We start from the raw sequence: 11481 nt of genomic DNA, 5'->3' as shown, positions 1-11481 counted from the left end.
ATGCAGTTTGTCTGTGGCTCAATAGAGGGGGTCGGGGAGCTGAGAGAGGCTCTCTTCTCAGCACAGGAACGTGTCTGGGGAAGTGTGCACGCACCAGGCCCCAGCCAGCCAAGAGGAGGAGGGGCGGGATGGGGGTGGTTGCCTCTAGCTGCTCCACCCTCACTTTGTGTCAGCAGGTAGAGAGCGTGATTGCAGTCCCAGGGGAGGCAGTCAGAGCTAGAACACCAGTTACAAACCACAGGGCTTCCTCCTCTAGGGAGCTGATCCAGAATTGTCTTTCTGGAAGGGAAGCACTCGAATCCTCCCGAACTTTCCAAATCTATCCATGATGCAGAGACATTGCCCTCTGGGATTTTCTGTGTTCCTGGTAGTGAATTGTTGCTGATGTATTTGCTACTTTGCTTCTTTTCTCTTTCAAGATTTGATCATTTTTATATGCTGTTCGGGGAGAAAAAGGACTTTTGTTAGAAAGGAGATTTCAGAAATGGTTTTGGATCCTCTAGAAGTGTTTTTAGAGTTCTTGGGGACAGTAGCTCTAACCTTGGAGTAAGTTTCTGCCTTTGACCTGCATGGATTATTTTTTCGGGCTGCGGAATTTCTCGGCACCTAGCTGCAGTGTGGGGCACTTGGTTTGGTTGCAGAGTAAGAAGGTGGAAGAATGAGCTGTACTCGGTTAAGCAGTTGAAACCTTTTTTTTGAGCAGGATCTTTAAAAGCATAATTGAATTTGTTTCACCCCGTGGATTCCAGTGGTCCTGACAGCACAACAGGTTTGCAGATTTCTTTCGAAATTCTTTTTTTTTTTCTCCCTCTGCCTCAGCAAAAGAAAAGAATCTATATCACAGGTTCATGTTCCATTGCTTGGCTTTTCAGCATTTATTCTGAAGACTTAATAAGATTTTTTAACTTGACCTCTGAACACAGTGGGCTTTGTGGTTGAAGTGCATTTGTATTTACTTAAGGGTGCACATTTTGAAATCTTAGAATAAGACGTTGTTTGTACAAAGACCCAAATTCTCAAGTGTGCCTAGAAATAGCACAGATCTACTCTCTTCAGGTTTATTTTTACGTTTTCAGGGTTTTCTACTTAGAGCCTGTAGACTAATCACCTCCTTACTCCCCCTTTTATTCCCCACCCCCTCAAGGAATTTGAAAACGTGTTAGGAATGGTCCTCTGTTTTACTTGTGAACCTAGAAAATTACAGATTATAAGATCTGGATAATAAAGTAGTTTCCAAAAGCATCTCATGGGAAATCAAAGTGCTTGGCATTCTCAAGCAGGAGCATAAAAGCTGGAATCCCTAAGAGAGAAGGGAAAACAAAGATAGAAATATGAATGTCAACTGGGAAAAATAATTGGAAAGCCAACCTTTTCAAACATTCTTCTAATTATGAAAGTTGGAAAAGCTTGTGATGCTCAGGTTCATCCTGTGACTATGTGAAGACATATAAATTAGCACCTAGTTTACAGGCCAATCTAGGTAGAAACTCTAAAAATCATAGTATATTTAAGTTCATGAAAAGCGTTGTAAGGTCAATGGGCCTGGAACTTTGGCTACAATGAAATACAGTTTAATGTTGAAACTTTTATGAATACATGTTGTAGCATCTTTGGACATCTCTCAAGGTGTGGTCTGAAATAGTGTTTCCTCTCCTTCCCCATTTTTTAAGAAAAAATTCTCCTGTGATCTTTAGTCTTTTACCGTTGACAAATTTTGTGGCTTTAAAGGACCATCTCTTCGTTTTCTGAGCTGGAGTTTTTCACTCTCACCTTTGATGCATGGCCTTAGTCATTTACTTTGCCTTGTTTTGTTCATTAACATTGGGTTTAGTGGCTCGAGAACTTGATGCATATGGAAGACCAGCACCAAGTGATCTGACATAATTAAAATTCAGGATGTGACATTCAACCTCAAGCAAAATTGAAAATTCCATAGAGAAGCGGCGATATCTTTACTAATCATAGTGAAGATGGGAGAAAATGACATACCTGAAGCAGAAGTAGGCTGAAAATACCTTCTTCCCTACCAGGTCAGGAATACCACCTGTTCTTGGGAATATACTTTAGAGAAAGGAAGGACCAAGACTACGACTCGGCTTTCTGAAACTGAAGCATAAGTTTCTTTTCCTCCGTTGGTCTGGATCTAGGAACCTGTGTTTGGTATTAGCTAGTGCAAGCAGTATGTATGGCCGAAGTGCATTGCTGCAGCTGGTAGCATGAGTGGTGGCCACCAGCTACAGCTGGCTGCCCTCTGGCCCTGGCTGCTGATGGCTACCCTGCAGGCAGGCTTTGGACGCACAGGACTGGTACTGGCAGCAGCAGCGGAGTCTGAAAGATCAGCTGAGCAGAAAGCTATTATCAGAGTGATCCCCTTGAAAATGGACCCCACAGGAAAACTGAATCTCACTTTGGAAGGTGTGTTTGCTGGTGTTGCTGAAATAACTCCAGCAGAAGGAAAATTAATGCAGGTAAGGATGACTTTATTATTTTTCACTTTCCATCTGTTTGGAATATGCCTTTCTTCTTTTGTCTGCCAAAACAAATTCCGTACAAGGGCTCTGCTGCTTAGCTTTCTGTGTTTCATCTTGTTAAGTATATTACCTTATTGGCCTTCTAAAGCAAATTCTTATTTTATACTCGAGAAGAAACATATAAATCCTGTATTTTATAAGATCATCTGCTTATTTTTAACTCTCGTACTACACTGCATTACATAATAAGTCCTTTCTTTGCAAGTGATATATTCTGGACACTATTTTTTTATAGATGAAATATATGGGCTTGTATTTAATTAACTCGAGGATTGTACTTTACATCATGTTTAGATTTGAAGTGAGCACTGAGGAGGTTGATTTTAATGGTCAGTAGCACCCTGAAACTCTAGAATGTCCTTGGAGCAGATTTGATCAGTGTGTCACTTTTAAAATTCAGTCAAGCTTGAATGCTACGGCTGGCCTTATACCACGTGTGGCACCCTATTGCTAAGCCCAAAATGGAGAGGACTGGATTACAAAATGGACACAAGGTATAAACTTGCCTCCTGATCACTTTGGTCTTGTCTACACATAATTTTATTATTTTCAAAATTTTTAAATTTAACACCTGTTTTTTATTACACACAAAGTTTTTCAGACACAGTTTCTTAGGCTTTCAGGTTGTGGATTTCGCCTATAACTCATTCATAGCCTACTCTTTATGCGTTTAGTGTATGAACTGACTGAGGCCATGGCACTTCATAGATGACTTGCTCATTCCCCCTGGTGAAGATAGAGGCTTGAGGGCTCTACGTCTTTCAGGTGGCATTCTAGTATCTTACTCTATGAAATTATGTTGCTTATTGACTAAAATTCATTTTATAAAAGGACATTTCCTGCTGTAGCTCTTAGTCACCGGTGAAAAATGTTAAATATCATTCATCTCAGCATCTAAGCTCAGATTTTTATTTTGTAACATGAACAGAACCAACATATTGTATGAATTTAAATTTTTGTCCACTGAGACGAAAAAGATGAGAAAATTTAACAAATCATAGAACTCTCTTTGCCAAACATGGATTTTTACATATATGACTTAGTGGCTCTTCATGATCACTTCTTAGGCAATATATATATATATATATTTTTTGTTGTTGTTTAATTTTTTTAATTAGTTTCTGCTTTATAACAAAGTGAATCAGTCATACATATACATCTGTTCCCACATCCCTTCCCTCATGCATCTCCCTCCCTCCCACCCTCCCCATCCCACCCCTCCAGGCGGTCACAAAGCACCGAGCTGATCTCCCTGTGCTCTGTGGCTGCTTCCCACTATCTATATATTAGGCAATATTTTGAAGTTGGGATAAGTGAAGTGGAAGAAGAATTGGGTGAAAAGGAAGGCGCTGCTATTTAGAAAAATAAACAGGCAAAAAGAATATATCTGGAAAAAATAGTGTAAGAATTTTCGGATCAGAGTCTGTTCACTTAATTTGAACTTTAGGATAGAATTAGGAATATTTAAAAGTTGAAACCATAAATCATTTTGAATACAACAGTTGGAAAGGAAACTTCCATCCTGACCTTGCCTAGTTAATACCTTGAGGCATGAGGTATGTGCTCCATTGTAATTTTTTGCCCTAAGTAATTTTACTATAGGACCATATTCTGGAGGCTCTGAGGTCTTTGGGAACTGTACTAAGCTTTGTGTCTTATTAATGTCCTGGGGCAGCATGTTCAATGGGTTAATTATATGCTGCATAAAATAGTGTCTTTTATTTTAAATGTTTTGTCTTCTATTATCATAAAGCTCCACATAAAGTTTCTGTGTATTCATAAAGGAAAAGGTATATAAGAGATACTAGCTGGCATTCTCTGCCATTTATTACCTTGTCAGTCTGTATCCTATCTTCTCTTATTTTGCCCTTTTTCTCACTCTGGTGAGTGTTGCTTAATCCTTTTTTTTTTTTTTTTTTTTAACCTATTAACTTTGAATCTATCAGTGTACTTTAAGTATTGATTCTTTACTTTGTGAAGAGAGAATTTCATTGTATCTATTATTTAGCAAGGCCTTTCCAGGCTTTCCAATACATAGTTTGCATCATTGGCAATTTTCAGTCTTTCTTCACTTTTTCTCTCCATACCAGCTTCTTCTAGGTCATTAATAAATTTGTACACTAGCCTAGTATTAATCTCTGGAGACTTTCAGTATTGGTCCTGGTTTATTTTCTATTAATCAATTTTTAATCTACAGTAATTACTAAATTTTCTTAATAACCTCTTATGAGAGACTCTATTTAAAAAAAAACTTTTGGATGATATGCCTCAGTTCATTTTTATCCACTATTTGATTAACTCTTTCAAAGAAGTCTAGCATGTCAGGGACACATGGTTTACACTTCTAGAATCCATGCTGTTTGTTCCTTATCAGATTACACTGCAACACAGGTTTACTCAACTGTGGTTAACCAAGCCTTCCACTCAACTGAAGTTCTGTTTAAATGTCCTAGAGCTGTGCTTTGCTGCACTTTAGCTTTCTTGATGGATATCTGTCCCCTGGTGTCACAGATCTAAATGCAATCTTCTCTGTTGGCTTTGCAGAATTTTGGATAATTCTGTGTATCCTTCTACCTATGAAATATTCTAGTTGCCTGTTAAGTTTGATTATCTTCAAAGATGCAGTCAGGTCTTTGTAAAATTGGGCATGCTATGCATTGGGAGATGAGAAGTTATGAGAACAGTGATTTTAAAAAATCATAATGACCTTGTTGTGGTTTCTGGAATTTCCAGAGAGTTTCAGAAAATCTGACATTTCTTTACATTTTGTTCAACTATTTCAGGGTATGTACTTTTTCATAAGGACCAAATTAACTGGACTTTCATCTGTATTACAATTTTAATTTTCCTTAGACAAAGAGAAACATCCCATGACAATGTGCCCCCAATTTGCTTAATAATAAAATAGGCCATAGAACTGTCTCTAAAATATTTTTGCTTGTCTCAGCTTCATCTGATGGCTGTATATACAAGACCAGGCCTTGGTGAATTTTTGTCCCGATTCTTATTCCTCACTCTTTGTACTTAGGTTTCTCTTTACCAACAGTTATATCCATTGTACAAGATATGTTCAGAGTCTTAAATTATGGTATTCTCTTTAAAGTACTAGAAGAAAGTCAAAATAGAAGAGGAAATGTTGCCTCGGCTATATTCCTTTCATTTCTCAAGTCTTCTCTTTTCCATTTCAAAACTCCCCATCTTAGCCCTGACCAAATTATATTGCTTTCCTTTCTGTTTTGCCCAAGAGCTGCTTCTCTGCACCACCATATCATTTCAAATCCCTGTGCGGCTTCGCCGCTGTCTGTAAAGTGTCTGCTTCTTAGGTTTCCCCTACATTTGCCAAAATCCTGTCTCTCCCTCTCCTCTGATTTCTTTCTGCTTTTTAAATCTTTGTTTCCCATTGAATTTTTATATTTAGAATAACCTTCCACCACTATTCTGCCTCAGTATTTCCCTAACTAGCCCTCAAAAATCCATGTCCAAAACATTTTTTTTGTAATTATGAGTAATGATGGATGTTAACTAAGCTTATTGTGGTGATCATTTCACTATATATATAGTATATATATATATATATATATATATCAAATCGTGTTATACACCTAAAACTAATACAGTGTTATATGTCAATTATATCTCAATAAGAAAAAAAAGAGAGCATGTGGGAGACACACACAAAAAAATCCATGACAAGGAAACTTTCAAGGGTCTCCTCATTACTTGGCAGTGACTGATAAAGAGGACTAAATGATAGTGATTTTACTATTATTCTTACTATTTTGACTGTTCATTTGACTAATTCTTCTTCTCCTGGTTTATACCATTGTAGAAGGAAAATGAGCTGGAGCTTATGCATTGTCTCATTGTCCAGTTTTCTGGTTTGTTTACCTCTTCTCAACATTTGTTTATATTATTTCTAAGTGATATTGTTGCTACCATTTTACCGCTGTAGAAATGATTACAGTCCTATTTTCTTTCTCAATTCTTGTTCTTTATTAATAAATATTACTTAGAGGGACAACTCAAATTAATCTTCCTTCTTCTCAAAGCAAAAGAGCAAGAGGATCTTTGTGTCGCGCAGGAGAGATCACCGATTCTTTAACTATCACACTCTTCCTGCTCAGCTGGTTGTCCTGGATTTTCTTAGACTCCAGGTTAAAGTTATGATCAAGATTAGAATGTGCTGCCCTGAGGCTTCAGACCTACAATGGGAGCTGTGGTAGTGCAGCATTTGGCCAGTAGCAGTGAACACCTCCTGGACAAATTCCCCCTTGCACAATGTCTCTGCTTGCCCCTTCGTTTTACCTATTAGTCAACACATAGTTATCCCATCTTTCCATTTTCACTTTATTTGTAGTCAGGGCCTGAAGTGAATTATTTGGGGAGGAAGAGAAAACTTTATAATTAAAGTGTTAGCCAAAGCCAGAGAGACAATGCTTTATAGCAAACTGTAGTTGACAAAGTGACTAAACTGTGACTAAAGGGACTTGACTTTTAGCTTTGACTCTGCCACTAAGTAGTTGGGTGATTTGGGACAAAATAGTTTTTTACCTTTTTCTAGGCTTTAGATTTCCCATCTGTAAAACTGACCTTGTGCTATGCACTTCACATGTATTAACTCATTGAATCCTTGTAATACCTTCATGAGAGAAATACAGTACCTTTTTTTTTTTGAGATTAAGGCAGATGTTTTTTAATTGAAGTATAGTTAATGTACAATATTATATAAGTTACAGGTATACAATATAGTGATTCACAATTCTTGAAGGTTATACTCCATTTATAGTTATTATAAAATATTGGCTATATTCCCCGTGTTGTACAATATGTCCTTGTAGCTTATTTTATAATACATAGCAGTTTGTACCTCTTAATCCCCTCCCCCTATTCTGCCCCTCCCCCCTTCCCTCTCCCCACTGGTAGCCACTAGTTTGTTCTCTATATCTGTGAGTCTGCTTCTTTTTTTTTTTTGTTATATTCACTAGTTGGTTGTATTTTTTAGATTCCACATATAAGTGATATCACACAGTAGAAATACAGTACTTTTACTTTTACATATTATAGGTAAAGAAACTGAGGCTCAGAGTGGGGCTCAAAGCTATTTGCTAAGGTCTAATAGTAGGGGGCATAGCTGGAACTTGAACCCCAGAGCTCATGTTTTTCTAACTCTAAAATTCTGTACAGGGACTTCCCTGGTGGTCCAGTGGTTAAGACTTCGCCTTCCAATGCAGTTGGTGTGGGTTCGATCCCTGGTCAGGGAGCTAAGATCCCACATGCCTCATGGCCAAAGAAAACAAAACATAAGACAGAAGCAATATTGTAATAAATTCAATAAAGACTTAAAAAAAATAAAATTCTGTACATCTACGAATGCCAAAGATGAACAAAACACCAGTGTAGGCTTTGTCTAAATGATGAATTTATTTCCAGAATAGAAAGGAATGAAACTGATGAGTACTATTCTCTGCAATTGATCCAAACTATATAATATCCTACTAACTTCTAATAATCTCTGTATTTCTTCTGTTTCTCTCATTTGTGTTTCCTTTGCACATTTACAAAGATATTTACAAATCAGAATGTTTATTTACTTAGTATTTCCCTTTGAGTGGAACAACTTTCATTACCTTTCTTTTCATTTTATAACAGTCTGTGGTAAGTTATCTTATACGGGAACCTGAAATAATAAACTTTGAAATAGTATGCATCTAACTGTCATAGTATGCATCTAACTGTTAGAGTTCCTTGGAAGCAGAGATTTCAAAGATTTTGTGATTTTGCTTTGAGGCCAGCCTTTAAAAGAAGTATAGATATTCAAGGTACAGTCAACTCTTGGTTACTTATGTTAATGGCGGTGCAGAAAATTCAGTTAATTTATAATTGGCTTTGGAAAGTAGTCAGAAGTCCTCCACCATCAGATGTAAATCCTCTGTGCACCCAAGCAATCTTAGGTGCTTGCCTTCTATGATCCCAGCTCAGAGCCTTCTTGATACGGCTTTTTTGTTAGAAGCATGGCACCCAGAAGAGAGAAGGAAGCTGCAGAATATTTTTAATGATAATTTTTCAAGTTAAGGAGGTATCTCATTTATATAAAAGTACCTATCAGACAAATTTGTGTATATAATAGTTCCATACTTCATGTGGAAATCCAGCAAAATTGTTGTAAGTTCAAATTCATTAACCTCTGTGGTTAATAGGAGGTAATGAATGAGCTGTGCCCTTGGTTATTGCCCCTATCAGGCTATTTAGTGTCCTTTGAGCTGATTCTAGGGGTATGCATTTCCTTGGTTTTTGTGGTAAACTGTGTGTGTGTGTGTGTGTGTGTGTGTGTGTGTGTGGTAATTTTCTTTATCTACAAATTAGCCATAGTTAGCTTTTTATACAGTTTTAAAGATATCCCTGGGGCTCAAGGTTTTGTTTTTGTTTTTAAAAAAAGGCTTTACATTTCATTCACTGGAAAGTGTTTATTGGAACTTTCGTGTGCTTTTTTCCCCTCCTTTTACTCCCTGCAAATTACTAAGTACAGTAGAGGGAAAAAGATGTTATAAATGAGCAATGTACGATTATAAATGTTCTGTCAGGAACCAGAATTGGTAGCAGGGTATTGTCAGAGAAGTGTGTGATGATGATGTTCCATCGAATTTAGGTAGCAATTTTCTTCCAAGAAGCTTAAAATGATTCACAAATACTTGCAAACCAAATACAGGTGATACTTACTCCATTTTATAGAAAAGGAAACTTAATGGGAGAGAGAAAGCAGGTGAATTATCTTAGAAGAAAGTTGCATAGAGATGGACCCAGTGTGCTTTGCAGGAGATAGACTAGTAATCCACTTTTTAAGTTATCCAAGGATGTGGATTTCTCAGGGAAATCCTCAAAAGCTAAAATATTGTCAATGGCTGAGATACCCTCTATATGGACCGATGTTGCTCAGTTTGACAATTCAGTTTAAAAGCTATTGGTGAAGCAGTTTGCCAACTTTATGTCTCAAAAAGCCTTCTGAGCTTACTCTCTGACCTGCATTAATTGTTCTTTTGAGAATTGTTAGAGAACAAACCAGGGTCTTTACCACTGTAAAGATGGTAAAGGACCTGTAAGGCCCTTCAGGATCTGGCCTGGCACCTGCACCTTTTACCTCCTCTCCCCTCACTCTCCTCCAGTCACCCTGACCTCCTTGTTGTCCTTCAGTTAAACCAAGACTATTACCACCTCAGGGCCTTGCCACTTACTATTCTCACTTATACCCTGGGTGTTTTCTTCTCTCAGTCTCAAATGTCAACCCAGTGTCAAATACACCTTCTCAGTGAGGCCTTCCTAGACCATCCAATTCCGAAGGACTCTTCCTACTCCCCCTAGGGCTCATATTCTCCTTCCCTGCTTTATTTTTCTTTATAAACTTACTGCCATGTGACATACTTTTGTAGTTGTCTGCCTCCCCTCAGTAGACTATGAGCTCTGTGAAAGCAGGGATTTTGTCTCTTTAGTTCAGAGCTTTTGGGGACTAGGGCTTTAGTATTACTTAGATAGTGCCTTTGACACAGTAGCTACTCAGTAAATATTTACAGAATGAATATGAGGAACATTATGGTGGTGCTGAGTGGCTGTGATAGGTTGGACATAACTCTAGGATGAAGCAGATTTATTTATATCTCATCACATTTTTTAAAGTATATTGTGAAGTCAATTATTTTGAGTGTTTTGGGTTTGATAGAGCATGCTGTATTCCTTTATTTCTCTGACTTACTGACAGCATAGTGTCTCCTTGATTGTCATTTTCAAATTGTAAATATGGCTATAATCAGTATGTTTGAGGAGCTCCTTTACCCAGCACTTATTTAGTTTAATAACTAGCCCAACCCCTACTTTTTAGAAAATTCTGAAGATGTAGACGTAGAGAATGGACTTGAGGACACAGGGATGGGGAAGGGTAAGCTGGGATGAAGTGAGAGAGTGGCACGGACATAGATACACTACCAAATGTAAAACAGATAGCTAGTGGGAAGCAGCCGCATAGCACAGGGAGATCAGCTCGGTGCTTTGTGACCACCTAGAGGGGTGGGATAGGGAGGGTGGGAGGGAGACGCAAGAGGGAGGGGATATGGGGATATATGTGTACACGTATAGCTGATTCGCTTTGTTATGTAGCAGAAGCTAACACACCATTGTAAAGCAATTATACTCCAATAAAGATGTTAAAAAACCAAACAAAGAAAATTCTGATTTTCCAAGACAAATGGATTGGAGTACTGATTTAAAATCTGTGATTATAAGATATTGGCATGTATCCAAAGGACCTCACCTTCGTAGTCCTTAGGCCTGTGATTCCCAATCCTAATTTTGAGACACCCTAACACAGTGGTTTTCAGTCTTTTTTTTTTCCATTCTTTTTTCTCCTAAACTGTTTGGTGGGGCGGGGGGGTCACTGGCCCCTTTGAGAATGTGCTGAACGTTATTGACCATATGTACTTAATGTACAATTTTGCATAAAATCTCAGTGAGTTGCGAGAATCTCTGAGACACATGTAGTAATCTAAGGACTCCAGATTAAGAGCTGTTATCCTAGAATAATCCCAGTTATTTCAAGAAATGAAACCAAATTCTCAAAACTAATTTACCCTCAGTTTACTTAATTTAAAAAGTATTTGTGTACATTACTAGAAGTCAAACAGACAACAATATTACAGTGCAATTATAAGAAGGTTAGCCTGACCTAAGATGACCTTAGATATAAAAATTGGTATCTGACAAAGATCTGCTTATATATAGTGTAGTAAAGGGATTGCGCTCTCCAAATATTAGGTGAAACTGCATCAACTCAAGAAATGCTTACAGCCCTTCATCATGGTGGTTTCACTGAAAGGCCCACAAGAATAAAAGATATTTTCCTAATTTGTTTTGACATAAGTAGAACAATTGTGGCTTTATGTGTTTATATGGTTACTGAAGTCAG

At 37.7% G+C, this 11481-nt stretch overlaps 1 protein-coding gene across 1 annotated transcript in view; it reads left to right on the top strand.

The window, feature by feature from the left end:
- Nucleotides 1–2216: 2216 nt before the first annotated feature.
- Nucleotides 2217–11481, top strand: part of RNF43 (ring finger protein 43) — a gene marked incomplete at its 5' end in the record, with an annotated part of 59492 nt that continues 50227 nt past the window's right edge. Inside the window, one exon of the mRNA XM_081219179.1 lies at nucleotides 2217–2468. Coding sequence (XP_081075305.1) covers nucleotides 2217–2468 — 252 coding nt within the window. The remainder of the gene's footprint in view (nucleotides 2469–11481) is intronic.

The sequence above is a fragment of the Mesoplodon bidens genome (genome assembly GCF_964165515.1).
Source record: "Mesoplodon bidens genome assembly, chromosome: 19".
Lineage (NCBI taxonomy): Eukaryota > Metazoa > Chordata > Mammalia > Artiodactyla > Ziphiidae > Mesoplodon > Mesoplodon bidens.
The sequence above is the reverse complement of the archived record's forward strand: the minus strand, read 5'-3'. Positions and strand labels throughout refer to the sequence as shown.